The 15,382-nt window shown below is 35.9% G+C and overlaps 1 protein-coding gene across 1 annotated transcript; it reads right to left on the bottom strand.

The window, feature by feature from the left end:
* Positions 1 to 2,780: 2,780 nt before the first annotated feature.
* Positions 2,781 to 14,176, bottom strand: LOC140339921 (dedicator of cytokinesis protein 1-like). The gene is made up of 10 exons (XM_072424837.1): positions 14,024 to 14,176; positions 12,357 to 12,482; positions 8,873 to 8,997; positions 8,502 to 8,600; positions 7,690 to 7,762; positions 6,953 to 7,056; positions 5,792 to 5,975; positions 4,612 to 4,709; positions 3,053 to 3,142; positions 2,781 to 2,789 (listed from the first exon to the last, which is right to left on the bottom strand). Exons 2-10 carry the CDS (start codon positions 12,466 to 12,468, stop codon positions 2,781 to 2,783), a joined length of 894 nt encoding a protein of 297 aa, XP_072280938.1. The 5' UTR covers positions 12,469 to 12,482; positions 14,024 to 14,176.
* Between the last annotated feature and the right edge of the window lie 1,206 nt (positions 14,177 to 15,382).

Below are 15,382 nucleotides of genomic sequence, written 5' to 3'. Positions count from 1 at the left end.
TGCTATAACAGTCTGATCGGTCTGACTGCTTGTCATCTCATTGATTGATTTGAACAACTGTAGCAAAGATTCCATGAATTCAGCCTCTCCTTTATTTTCATAAAGTCTAGAAGAGAAAAAAAAAGAAAAAAAAAAAAAAAACTTTGACACCTAAAAAAAGCTTGATTTGAAATGATAAAATGTCCAAAAGCAGATCACTGTAAGAACCTGTAGAAGCTGATGCGCAAGGGCTTATGTGCACTAGCTCTCCTTGTTTAGCTCACACAAGTCAATGACCATAGTAGCAGGTCTAATCTCAGAAGGAACTCTGAAGCATCTTATTTGCAAGGAGAATGTGAATAATCTAATCAATGAGTTTTAAAGCCCAATTACAAAATTGAAAACCCATTTGTTACCGTGTAAAATATATAATATATAATATATTTTTGTCTGAGCACTTGACATTGCAGGTCATCTTAAACTGTTTGTAGACCATTCCAGATGCCACAAGAAACGGTGCACAGGTAGCAAAGGGTGGATTGATGATGCCTCCCACAAGGGTGTGTCTATAAAGCCTTGGTTCACAGGACTAGGTTAAATGATGCTGAAGGAAACTCAACCCAAATGAAAAGCACTGCTGGATCATGCCTGCAATTTTGTGGGGGGAAGTTTCAGAGAAACGCTAATTATTATGTCAAGTTTTTCCGTTGATTGCAGGGCAATAGAATTTTTACCACTTGATGTTGGAGTTGGGATTTAGAAAATAAAAAGCATAAAGGTGGTGGCAGCCATTTTAATCTACTAATCTTATTTATAATTCAATACAAAAGCTCTCCTTAGTATAGTTAGGTAGCTGTATTCCATGTGATCTAGGCGGTGTAGGATAGGTATTAGGAACAGCTTTAGCAAAGTTATATAAAGTGTTTTAAAAAGAAAAGTTGGCTGTAAAAATATACTTACTGAATAAACAAAATCCTTGAGCGTACAATGAATTTGAAAATATATTCCAGTGCCTTCATTACTTTAAATACTTGTTCTGTGATACCAGGTTTATCTGCATTATCCACGTAGTTTTTCAGTACTTTTGTCAGTTTTCTGAAACAAACATATACATAAGTAAATTGAAGCATTTACAAATGTTCATCGCATGACAGTGATGAAGTATAATAGGCCGACCATTTTAGAGAGGAAATGGACAGGAACTCTACCAAAAACTTAAATCCATATTGAAAATTGAAAGTTTAAATGTAACTTAGAATACCTTACAATCTGACCTAGCCATTTGAGCTGGCCACTGAACAGCTTCCAGAAAAAAAAAAAAAAAGTTACTTTTAAAATATGCATGTTTTTAGCAGGCAGATTAAACCTGTCAAAAAAAGGCCTGAAGCACAGGAAACACACACAGGCGATAATTATGACAACACAGACAAGACCATGGTCATGGTCATGGTACCAAACTGAATTCTCCAACATTCACTCACACATAGCTGAACTTATATTTAATTCTCATTTTTATCAGCATACTCTTGAAGTCACAATACTAAAAAAATTAGATTTCTAAATGTCTACCAGGCTAGTATGCAGTGTAAAACTCCCTGAGCACTATGGAATTCTGGGAACTGATCATTTTTAACCCTTGAATCTATATGTTTTATAGGATTCTCGCTTTTTTGGCTATGATGAAAAAAATTGTTTATGTCCCTGACAACACAATGTCTTAGCTGTGCTGATATCCCTGGCAGTGTTGTCAACCCTGTCTGCTGAACAGAACCATGACTGTCCTCGCCTCTTGCAGGGCTAAGTGAAGTATGTTACCCAAAGGATGGTTATTAGTGCCTTGTGAAGCAACATTCCTACTTTGGAACCTAGAGCGAGTCTTAGGAAATGGGGACAAAGGGTCTTGCTCATGTGCTGTTCAAATGCTTTCCTCTTTTAGAGAGAAATGAGAAGGATCACTGTCTGATTAAACCATTATTTAAAAGCCTGAAAAATCTTTTTATCATGGGAGCTGCTTTAATCCTCTCTCCAAGAAGGCTGGACAACTGCACGTGCATGCATTGATTTATTTTCCTAGCAAAACAATGCTCTTTGCCTTAATTCCCAAAAGCCTAACCAAGAAAGAACTATTGGGCATGAATCTATATCAACAGGAACTGAAATCCCATTAGAAGACTCTTTTTCAGTAATGAAACTATGCTCATTACATATTAGATGGTGTATCTGAGGATGTTCTGTTTATATTGGTCAGAAACCAACAAGACTATATGTACCATAGATTATGTGATGCATGAATTATTTATAAAAAGGACTAAAAGCTGATGCAATAATTAGTAGGATGATAACTGAGAAATACTATCATAGTTGGGGATGAATGCAATATAAATCAAAGTATTGGATGAGATATATATATATATATATATATATATATATATATATATATATAGATAGAACTAGGAGTCTGGACATGAGGTTTTACAATATTATCATTGTATTGTTAAAGAGTATTAGGGTTATTACTGAAATTTGTTTTATTTATTGTAGTTGTACAAATAAAGGGGTGTTATCACTGTATACTACTTGCCATCTTGGTAAACCCCCATTTGTATTTCCTACCCTTCCCTAGAAGTATACACTTTTGTTAACCTATATCCGACAGCAGGCTTATCCAACCTGATCAGGACTTTTTTTTAGCAAATACACCGATCCTTTAACTGCAAAGTAAATAAGTTTCACATGATGCAGTACCTATTTTTTCTGATGATAAGCAGTAAGTAAAATATGGTTCTTTTTCTGAGTTACTCTTAAATGTTCTAAACAGTAGACAAATTTTGCACATCATATTTCTAGTTTATTCTTCACACGTCTATCGCTACCATAATAGAACATGACCTGCTTCGCTATTCTGCAAACCCTAATATATCAATTTTGGCCGTTTCCTACCTTACAGTAAACATCATAATGCAGACAACACAAAACAATGGCTGTTTAATGTTAACAAAAGCTACAGGGAAGAACATTATTTCAAATAATATTGCACTGCATTTATTATTTTGTTTCCTCTGCAAGAACTTACCAAGGCATCAAAGACTAATATATCATATGTTTCGGTATCAGAGTTTTCCATTATGATGTTAAACAGCGCATCCAAAGTGTCCTGCAAGAACTACAGATAGAGATTCTGTGTCAACTTTATGGCACATTTTGTAAATTAGAATAGTACACAATACTTTTTGGAAATATTAAACTGACTGCAGGCAGAACATTTATGTTTAAACCAGATCTAAAAATAAAACTTTTGTTTGTTAAAGGTAAATACTGAAAAATAATAGCTTCTTTGAAAATGGTAGTGCATTTCACATTTTGAAAAAGAAAACAAAACTTTTTTTTAAGAAAACCTATGCAATGTGTGATTTCAATTTAGACTCATTATAAATCTCTTGCAAGGATATCCTGTATCTAGCAGATGGCACACAAAAAACATGTCGAAAATATTATTATTATTATTAGTAAATACATGGTATTAGGGTGCAGAGTCCTTCTGCAGCCTCCCGTTGTGCCAGTGGAGTAGTGTCGTGTATGTCAGAAGCAGTGGAAGCCCACAAAGAGTGCTTTATATGTTTGACTGTTCTTCCTGCTGGATTTTTAATAACAATACAATACAAGACAATGAAACACAATGATGAGACTTTCCCTGCTACGTAAGAAATAGCAATAATTATAGGTGGGAGAGGCAAAGCTTGAAATGACGGGGGGGAGCTGTGCCTGAAGGCAATAAAGAAGACAAATTTACCTGAATAGCACCTACCAAAAATTAAATGATCATAGTAAGACACAATAGACTAAACAGGTAAACCAATGGTAAATTCACCGACTGATATTCTCCTTTCCAACTCTTCCCTGGCATTTTTCTCCTCCAACGTTGTAACCAAAATGTATACCTGTGTCAGGGCCTTGACTAAGCAGTGTCGCTGCCCCTCAGCCATGTGACCTTAGTATGAGATTGTCCTCTAGGTCCAAAAACCATATTATCTGAATAAGTTACATGCTCCTCCATACCCATAAGCCCTGTGTATTTGGAACCAGTTGGACAGAGTAAGGAGTGATAAGGCAAGGTCTGCATATACAAAGTGGTAATTTTTTTGTAAAGTTCCAGGAACAATGAGCATTCTCAATAGAAACTTAAATCTCACATTATGACTAGTAAGAGTCAAAGGCTACTGTGCCTTAGACTTTACACTGTGGATAAAGAGATGTAAAGCTATTAGCAGAGTATGTGCACTGCTAATTCTAAGAGAAATGTAGGACAATGGATACATTTTTCAGAATACTTCTTGGGTGCAGTTAGCTCTAGATGTTTGCTACAAGATCACAAAGATCCACTTTAAAAGCATATAGCAGTAACTGTATTGAATTTTACATACTATATTATTGTAACTAGAAAATATCTTTTTGGTTTTAGGACCAGGTATCCCCAAAGTTTCTTGCAAGGAGTGATTCCAAATAAAATAACATGCGAGCCCACCACAGATACTTATACTGTTACAAATTAATTATATTATTAATAATTAAAGGGAAGAAAATCAATAAATAGCAAACAAAAATGAACAGGATTGGATAAAAACAGTGGATTACCTTAACAACTTCTCCTCCATCAACGTTCATTAACTGACACAAATTCTGCTGCAGTAAGTTTGTATTTGAACGCCACTTTAGAAGACCCAACAAATCCACTGAAAGAAAGGAAAGTATTTCATTTAAGAAAGCAAATCAAATGGGAAATTTAGATATTTTGAAATGCAATACCTTTTAAACAATTTGAATCTGAGGTACACTAGACATTAAAAAGGAGTTCTATGATATTTTGTTAAGGTATAATAGGAGGAAAGTCACTAGGAGCTAGAGGTTTTTTGGCAGAAAAAACAAGCAATGTTTTTGCTGCCTCCTAGTAATTTTTTTTATTTGTTGTATACACTGAACATATCATCACTGGGGGGAGTAAGAAAAGGGTAGGTGTTTGCATAATTAGCAGGTATCAAAGCATACTTGCCAGTAATGGCAAAAGCTCACCCACACCAGAAAGTTTGTCTCTGTTTGAAAACCATCATTTCAAAAGTTTTAAATGACACAGCTATAGAAAGAAAACAAAAAATGTCATATTTGTCAATTATACCAGATCCTTACAAATTGGGCTCACATAGACATTTGAACATTTAGTCTTACATTCTTATAGTGAAATTTTACTTGTGAAAAAAAAGTTTGTTTTTTTGCTTATTTTTACTGTTTGATAAATCTGTTATGAAACAAATATGTAGGCTACCATTATGGCTCTCCTGAAAATGATAGTTTTCATCAACCTAATGGTCTGGATTTAACAGACCCAAATTATTAAACAACAAAAAGTATACAAATGAAAGCCTCCGACTTTACGTCATCATCCTTGTTCCAGGTCAGTTACTAGAAGTATACGGGGTGGGGCAGTGGGTCAGAATATCAGCTGGGCAACCAGCATTTTCAAAAGTTTAGGTGTCAATACTCCATTCACTAAAATGAAGCACCTGATCTTCAGTTTGGATAATTATGGTATGGCAATCACTGATCTCCACCACTTGAAAAAACACTGTGGGTAGAATAAAAGGTAATCAGAAAAAAGTAAATAAGAAGTCGTAACCTGTTATGTATCACTACTTTATTATAAATAGGTACCCCAATCCTATAGAAATGAAAGAAGTAAAAAAGTAAACAGGTTTTCTGTTAAATGGATTGGTTTGGTTTAGCAAAGACACAACATCTTCTTTAACAAAGCCCATATTACCATTTTGGGTGAGTTTAGTAGAGCAGACAAGGGTTGATATTTGGAATGAGTCTTTGCTGATGGTACAGCTGCCTAAATTCTGCATGCTCTTCCCAAGGGATGTGTGTCCTTTCTCCTCCAGTTCAATTTTTGTGGCAGGGAGGCCAAGGTAGGTCGATGCATCTTCAAGCTTCTTAGCCTCCGCCTTTATGAAAAAAAGATTACCAAGTTTAACAAAAGCTTTATGTAAAATTTGGTAATAAAACATCGATATGGAAAAATCTGGTCCTAAATGCTGTAAAGTCAAAACTAAACACAGGCAGTTTCTATCAAATCTTAAGCAGTAGGAAATCGCTGATCATAAAATGTTCATTAAAAAGCAAAAGGTTTATTAAGAGAACGAGAGATCTTCCAAAAATGTAAACAAATACTTTATACACAGTGAGAAACAGCCAGAACCTCCATTTCTATGAATAATTCCCTTAATTGCAACAATAATTTAATGCTCAACTTGTGATACATGGGTTTGTTCTAACAATCATAGATTTCCAATTAAATGTTACAATAATTTCCAATAATTCTGGAAAACATGTGCTATGATTAACAAAGATGTAAATCACAAATCTATTTTATACGACGTAAAGCTTATTTATTATGTAAACAGCTTTTTCTGAAGCAGTATGAGAAATATGTTGAAATTACTTCTCGGCAGACTTCACCCAAATGCTAAGTAAGGTGCCAGCTTGGGTTTGAAAAAGAACCAAATCACAAACCTAACCAAGAGGCAGGCATCTTTATTTTATTTCTAATAAGCATATCAGCCTACAGATACAGAACAAGTGGCTGCACTGCAATGCAAGCAACTACGCATATCAAAAATACTTTTTAGCACCCTAGAAGTCCAGGCTTCCGAGAAGTAATATGAAATCACTGCCAGATACTGCCCGAATTATGTCCATCTCTTTTGTCTGTTCCTACTGGCTAGTAAAGTCGTGTATCAATGAACCTGGCTAATAACTAATCTTAAAAACGTAAAGAAAAAAAATGATGCTACAAAATGATTATATACATGTTATAAGTTGCTATATGTTACACATTCAGGAATTAAGTTAACATGAGGAAAATCTGTCCATCAACTTTTTGTTTTACACTGTTAAAATATAATAGGGCAACCTGCATTACCTTGTAAACTATGAGATCATGCTCTCCGTCTCTTAGTGTTGTTCCATCGTATCTCATGAGCTTTACAAATGCTACAGCAAATATCTTCTCTGACTTGTCTTTAGCTGTGGAAGAAAACATTAAAATATATATTTGCCTGGTACAAATGTTGGCCAAGCGTTATATAGCTTCTGGCTTACATCATGCTGCAACAAAGTAACCACCCCGTTAACTAGAATGGTTTGCTGCTTCATGCAAAGCAAGTTTCTGATGCAACAGGCTGTTGGTTATTTTAAACATTTTAAAGCAACAAATGAACTGTGGGTGATTTTTGACTTGATTAGGGTTTCAATATAACTCCTTAAGCAATTAGGTAAATAACATTATACAATTGAGTTAGCATTTCAATAACTTTCAATCTCAAACAAAATCAAGCAATAATTTAGGAAATACACAGATTGATCGCCAAAAGAACACAAAATTAGCAGCTGGCATGCATGTGTGTACTAAGCCTTATGCTATATTTTTTTAAATAAACTAGGAAAAATACAATAGTAGAAAAATGATTCCCTCCTAGAGGAGCTCGATCGTTTCACATGCAGCCAAATCTATTATGTTGCCACATGTCTACCAAACGTCATTATAGCACTTCTGAGGGACACTGTTTATGGATTGAAAGTGTAGACTGAAAGAAAATAGTACATGTGGCACAGTATGGAGAGGCTCCAAGTGTGAGTAGCCCCAAATGTTTTACTTACACTCTTGAGATGATCTGTGGCGAAATGTGAACCTTAAATGGCTGCGATTCACATCTTCAATAGGGATTGCAACCTGCAATAAAATGCAACCTTTTTTAAATTTGCCAAAATATTTATAATATTCATGTTGCTGTGTAGGGGGTCATCATATGGTCCAAACCCTAATATTCAATGTGCCTGAAATAAGTAACATGACCTTCCATACACACTCAAACAAATTTAGGCAAATATTTAATTACAAACCATTTTAAATTCTGGTCATCCGGCCCTGCAATTTACAAAGCCCTTCCCTTGCTGTAGATTCACGTTCACATACAGGTAACCTCCCAAATCCCAGACATTACATGAAAAAGCAACACACAGATGAGCTCATCACTGTCACTCTGTTCTTTCCTTTTAGCGGCATGCTATTTGCACTTAACACACCTAATTGGAAAAGTGCAGGCTTTTCCTTGCCCTACGAGCTAAACAGTAGCAGATTCACATTAACTTACTCTGCTCGGAAAAAAAAAATTATATATATATATATATATATATATACCTGCACAAATTGTGACTTTTATATGTGACCGGACTTTTATATGTGACCGGACCGAAGCTTTCAAGCTAAAAATTGGTTTGTGGATAGAAAACAAATATAATAATAATAATACCCTATGTTCAATTAAAAAAAATGTTTTTAATTGATATATTGTTGTTGTGTTGTAGGTAAATGTATTTTAATTAGTATCAATAATTTGGAAAAATATTAGATTTGCATTTGCAACTTAACATATTAATCTAGTAAAATCATCTCACATTCGTTTTATTACCTTAACAGTTTCAAACCAGCGAGGCTGCTTTACTTGATAGTAGATCACAGACTTGTATTCTGAAATCGCTTCATCCCCAGCCCCCGGGTATATCACATTCTTGAAAGAAAGTCGGACATAACAAATACATTCAGTGTGTTCCAAGCTTTTGTAAACAGCCATCCTTATAATAAGGCACTAAAAAAAACTGAAAGACACTAAAGACATTAATAGCATTAAGGCGTAAAGACTTTTTGGCTTGAAGGGGAAATCTCAAATAATATAAAAAGGATGGAAAGTGAAAAGATTACCTGTACTATACAGATTAGGTATGTCTAATGTTTTAAAAGGCTTTTTCCTGGAAGGATTTGAAATTGGTAAAAATACAATACCTCCAATCTTTTCCCATCTTCATCAAACACAGACACTGTGACTTCCACATTTTTGGCTGTGGTTTTGTTGCCTCTGTCAAAGTCGCCCTGGAGCAAAGTGACATAGATATCATTGCGTACATCACCTGCAAAGTAGGAGCACATTTTAAGTTATCATTATTAATATTAATAAACAGGATTTATATAGTGCCAACATATTACGCAGGGCCGTACATTAAACAGGTACAGCCCTGTGTAATATGCAAATGACAAACGAATACAGACAGTGACACTGCAGGACAGGACCGTGCCCCTAAGAGCTTACAATCTAGTAGGTGGGGGAATTAACAATGGAAGAAAGATTCCTTTCTTCCATTGTACCTGGATAGAAAACAGGTCAATAAAGCTAGCCATATAAATTCCTATCTAGTATAAGAAAATAATGTCACTGCTTAACAGACTTTCATGTTTTCTCTAATTTGATACTGTCTGAATATAAAGTGAAGCAAGAGAGAAAATTGCTGGAGTTTTGCTAGGACCAAAAGGTATTTTCTGTATGTAAACCTAACACAATATAACACTTAAAAAAATATATACAGGATGCTTCAGACCTAAAATTTGCCAAATAATTAAAAGGTAATTGGTTTCCATACATTGTTAAAGCCAGAAATTTTGCTAACAATTTTGCTACAGTAAATTACTCTAGCTAAGTTTGCAGATCAAAGACAAAAATACAGTGTACATACATTTTACTACCTACTGCTTTAAGCACTTCACTCAAAAAAGATTAGTATTCTCAGTCCAGATCTCACACAGTTCCAATGCTTAAGCGGAGAGAATCACATTATATTTATCTTGGTCACTGACCTCAGTTTGCTCCCTACTAACATCACTATGCCGGGGTCTAATAACAGGATCGAACACCAAAGCATAATCCAATACTCCATTACTACACCCAGCATGAGCTTCTAACCTTTACTGTACTCAGGTTGTATCAAAGTCCTGCACCACATAATGTTCAAAACCATATAATATATTACTATGTGACCTCAAGTCCTATGGTATTATGTGTATCAAAACAGAAGAAACAGATATTTTTTATAACTTTTTTTACAGTTTATAAAATGGGCTGTAAAAAAATATTGACTATCCATATCCTTGTTCCAATAACTACATAGACTTTGAACAGATTTTTTGATCAATTGCCAATGGTGGCTAATTTCTATGCGTCTAAAAAGGAGTGTGTTCAAACATTACGCATGGTCTATTTTTTCTATCAGAAAAACATTAGCATGTAAATAAATGGATGAGAGTGCGTTTTCTTGGTTATAAAGTATGCCCTAGTGTAAGCATATTAGGCAATATAAGTAACTGACAATAATTGTATTATTGGGTGCTTTCACAAACCTTTATACTTTATGTTCATTGACAACCAATATCTGCCTGGACAAATACAGTGCTGGCTGAATCAAGGTGCCTAAGTGATTTATGCGACTCTAAATGCTGGGGTATATTCCAAACACAATGGAGCTGACATTTGATTGAGTGATAAAATGTTAAAAGCCGACTACTACTAGCTATACATGCTGCAAGTTAAAATTCGACCATAAATTTAGGAGGGCTTCTAACATTGATTTTGAAACTAGGAAATATGGTATAGGGTACATTCAGCTTTAAGTTCTAAAACCCAGTAAATTAGGGAAAAAAGCTTTAATTTGTTGCAGACCCAGAATCTTTGCAAAATTTCAGCTATACTGGTTCAGAAGGTCACAGCAATGGTGCAGAATCTGATTGCAGGACCTGTGGAATGTATACTCAACGCATGATCTGTCAGCCTGGCTATGCTCATAAATCAAGGCTAGGTAGACTCCTTCTATGCTTTAGTACAATAAAAGCTGACCAAGCCAAACCCACAGTATGTGTCGTACTCTATTCCTACCAAGCATCACATCACATTATTACATGGAAGAGGACAGTCACATTTCATAACTGACAACACAATTAAAAAGAAAATAAACACTGTGGGGATAATGATGCCTTTGGCACTCAGAAGATTTTTAACAACGGTCCAACAAATTGCAGAGGGTAAACCTAGAATTATTGATCCTTTAATAGCACCTATTCATGAACAGGAAAATAAAACATCCTTAAATCATGATTCCAATTATACCAGTCAACTGCATGGTCATGAATCACAGCAGGATTACTCACAATTGTAAATAGTTTATCAGGAGTGATAAAGGAATAGAAAAATAATAATATTGAAAATTATAAAAATAAAATAATGATTATCACTTATAAGCCAATTGAATTAGCTGAATTAGTTGTTTATTCACCGTTGGGCTTGTATAGGACTGTCTAAAAGCATGCCCTTATTGGCCTAAATGTGCATGCCCAAGAAAACTTTAATCACCCAGTAGAACTGTGGAAGACATATCTACTTGCTTCTAAAAGGTAATTTTGGTTATGCGTACAATACTTTAGAAAACAGGCTGCACAGGCTGTATTTAGAAAATGTACAAGTCTACGATGGAAAGTTATTAACACATTTCCACACAGACTTGACGGTGGAATCTCTGAAGAGCCGATATCAAGCAGCAACTTGCATTGTACTTAATTTCCTTTAAGAACAAGTGATGAAAAGAAAGCCTCCAGATAGAAAACCCCAAGCCTTGCTACTTGCTAGAGTTTAATGTAACAGTCAGGATGTTCTATTGCTGTGGTGATGCTCATGCATAATTAATAGCAGAACATCAGTGAGCTTTCATGGCTTATAAACCTACCAAGTAGAAAACCAGGCCAGCACGAAGCTACACACTCTGCTTCTGGGCTACATTTTCTCCAAAAAAGGAAATGAATCCAACAGACCATCATATCTAAAATTCTAAAACTTTTGTGTGAAATTACACATAACCACACTTTTGTTGAAATAAAAAAAGAATGTTAAACTTTTCAAGTTATGAAAGAGTTCAAAACTTTAAGTATTAAAGGGGAAAATATACTTAAAAAAAAGTTAACCACAAATTTACAATGATAAAAAACTAAAAAAGTTCCTGGGGTTGTATTTTGGCAATTACAAGCCATAGACATTCCACTGGTCATCTGCTAGAAGCTCAGGCTTTGTTGGTGCTGGAACACATTAATCTTTTTCTGCAAAGAAGCTGATAAATCTTGAAGTGTTTAGGTTGCTCAAAGACTACAGGCCAAGCAGTGTAGAGGTATGGCATGACCAGGATGCCTGGACACCGCATATGAAAACAGAGCAGCTTCAGGGATATATTTTATTGATTTTGTAGAGTTTGACCATTTCAGCAAGGCAAATGCTAGCACACTCATACTTCTGTATGGAATATAATGTTGTATATAGCTTATATTTTAGAAACCAAACAATTATAAAAAATTTGTGTTACACATATTAAAAACTTTATATGAATACATGGATATCTGTATCTCTTTACCACTTCATACTTTTAAACCTCACATTCAATAATGTAATGAAACGCACCTGGCATGATAATTTCAGGGAATCCCATTTTCCGAGCAACAGCTGTAGATCTATCTACAAGATGAGGAAATTCCTTACGAATCTGATGAATGTCACCGGGCAGCAGTTTCATGGTGACCCAAAGACCTGAAGGGGAAATGAAAAGTTTACACAATGCTGTTTACCTCGATATCATCTTAACCTTCATTCACTCAAGTTTTCAGTAGCATGAAGTGTATCATAAAGAAAACGATTTTTTATTTACCTCTGTTCTATTTTTGGTTTTTCTGATTCAGTTGTTTAGAATTACAACAGATTTACATTACTTAAATAGGCTTATAGCTGTGCTCCAGGACAGCAATTATATTCACATACAAATGTAATTCTGTTCCATTCCACGTCACATAGAATAAGGTTTACAACCTGCACACTACACTATTGCTTGGTACAGGACCCAGACTGTGAATGAACAATGAATGAGCAGCATTGCATTGATATAGTCACCCCTCTTTTCCCATTCAGTAATTATGCTCACAGAGATCACCGCACAAAAAAGAGCCCCAGTTACCTCAATGGGCTGCCTCTTCCATTATTAGTCTTAGGCTACGTACACACGTGCAATATTTGTTGTTAGAAAACAAACGATTAATGACCGATCAACGATTAATTTGAACAATCATATTGTGCACAATTCTGTAAATGCTGAAATGATATGATCAACGATGCGTTCAAATATAACCCACCAATAATGTACACACACTAGATACCATCGTTTAAACAATGCAGGATGTGACATGTACAGGAGAAAGTGTATCACAGAAAAATCCATGAACGACCGTAGACACAATAGATAGCGAACGATCGTCGCCCAATCAGATCCGTCGGGCCAGTTAGTTTACAGCAACATTCCTCGTTCATTGGCGCCGTTTTGCACTCTTTTTGTTAAAAATTATCGGACGATGGGGCGCTCGTCGTTTGTTTTTAAACGACAATTATTGCATGTGTGTACGTAGCCTTAGTCCTACTGTACAACTGAATACTGAAGGCCGATATCAAAAGTCAAAATCAATGGTTAGGTATAATATGCTAGCTATGTTTCTGAAATACAGTCATGACCAGAAATTCTGTAGATAGATGTAAAAGACATTGATTGTTACAGAAAGCAATTAACATCAGTTATTTCTTCCAAAGGGTGTGCTACCAAGTTTTAATTTGATTATGTTTGGCCATGAATGTAAACTTCCATGGAAGGGCCACCCAATCATGTTCCAGGATGAGGCAGCCCAAGAAGCCCTTATATCCATATGAACAACGGCTTTAAAATAAGCAATTTTTACTAAAATCAGCTCACTCAAGTCTTGCTTTAGAAAAGATTCCCTTTAACTCACAATGCTACAATGGTCTTTCAGCATTGCTGACATAAGAAGACGTCTGAAGAATTCTATTTGGACAAAGCCATGAAAATGAATGCAGTTTATATGATAATGAGATTTGTTCTAACAGACCAACTGAATACACGTCTCCTGTGGAGGTGAGAAATTATCTGCTTCTTGTTGTAGAATGCAATTATTTATTTTAATTAAAATAAAAACCTTCCACTTGGTACAGTGATATTTTAATTACAGAACAGCAGAGAGGATTCTCGCTGCGACTGGGTCACAATGTTAATATTGCATGAAAGCACATACCTTGACCTTTGTGGTTAACTTCCTTGGCGGCAATGACTTTGTTGATGACCGTCTGCAGGAAATCGTTTTCCCCCGCCACCCTGGGTGAAAAACGGGATGATAGGTTGAGCTGCTTGTGGCGGATGACGTCATCCAAGGCTAGCCTGGAGGGTGCACATCACAGACACCACCACAGGGGACATAGGGCCACAGAAACAAGGGAGTGGATGAGGTCAAAGCACAGAGTGCAACAGAGCGCATTGTACGAGTATTAGTGCACAAGAGACAGAGAACAGGAATAAGTGACAAGAAAGAGATAGAAAGATCAGTGATCAGAAAATAATGGCGGAGCAGAAACAGCAAGTTTAGGACCCTAAAAGCCCTGCGGAGTGTGTCTGTGACAGTTCCCAGAATTGGGAACCTGCACCCAGAGGCCTAAATTAATACAGGTACCCAGAACAAATAACACTCAAAAATTCTTACAAGAACAGCACAATGGCTTAGTAGCATAACAGGATTTAAATGTGAGAAGCCAGATCAATTTAGTGCAATATCCCAGGTGCAAAATTATTTGCGACTGCACACTTTCATGCAAGTCAAATAACATGTAGATGTATTGGATTAATCTGCTTAACAGCCTCTCACTAGCCTGGTCAATAGTGATTTTGGCTACAGAACACCCAAGAGAAATTATAGACAAGTAATTTAAGCTCAGCTACAGCCAAACTTCTTTTTAATAAAGCAGGATAAGTCGCCAGGTTTTTAGAGCTGCCGAAGACTCTGATGGGGAGATTTCTACTTTGCTTTTATTCCTCCTATACCAGCACCCGAATTAAGAGAATTTTTAATTGCGGAAGGGGGTCAGCCCCACAGGAAGGCACAAACAGAAAAAATACCCTGATACAGGTTTTACCCTTTACACGCTATAGGTTAAGGAACAAAAATAAAGAGCAGTGCTCAACCCAGAAATTTTTTTAAGCTGGGTGGGAAGAAATTTTAGGCGGGTGGCAGCCCCTGTAATATGACCCAACTGTTCTGTAACCACCCAAAAACAGCCAGGTGATTACTGAAATGTGCCAGGTGGTGCACCCAGCTAAAAGGGGCCGGGGAGAACACTGAAGAGGAGTTGTGTTGCTGTCTCAGATGTCCCTAGCATCAGGATAAGAGGAGAGCTATCATTTCCCCAAAAGAGACACAGACTGTATAAAAACCTGACCGCAGTTGCAACCCATTTACTGCACCAAAAAAAAAACAACAAAAGTTTGGCTTGTGTTAGGCTTTACTCACACTCTTCAGACTAAATCAACTATACAGCATGTTAGAATGATAGAAAGGAATGGCCACCCAAAAAAAGGAAAATATTTCAACCAGGTAATGGCT

Source organism: Pyxicephalus adspersus, chromosome 10 (genome assembly GCF_032062135.1).
Source record: "Pyxicephalus adspersus chromosome 10, UCB_Pads_2.0, whole genome shotgun sequence".
In the NCBI taxonomy this organism is placed as follows: domain Eukaryota; kingdom Metazoa; phylum Chordata; class Amphibia; order Anura; family Pyxicephalidae; genus Pyxicephalus; species Pyxicephalus adspersus.
The sequence above is the reverse complement of the archived record's forward strand: the minus strand, read 5'-3'. Positions and strand labels throughout refer to the sequence as shown.

What these genes read in the sequence shown, in the direction of transcription:
- LOC140339921 (XM_072424837.1), bottom strand. Translation starts at nt 12,468, where the DNA reads ATGAAACTGCTGCCCGGTGACATTCATCAGATTCGTAAGGAATTTCCT. An exon ending in GCTGGTTTGAAACTGTTAAG is followed by an intron (nt 7,763 to 8,501) that starts GTAATAAAACGA and finishes ATTTTATTGCAG; the next exon opens with GTTGCAATCCCTATTGAAGA. An exon ending in ATGGAGGAGAAGTTGTTAAG is followed by an intron (nt 3,143 to 4,611) that starts GTAATCCACTGT and finishes CTCTATCTGTAG; the next exon opens with TTCTTGCAGGACACTTTGGA.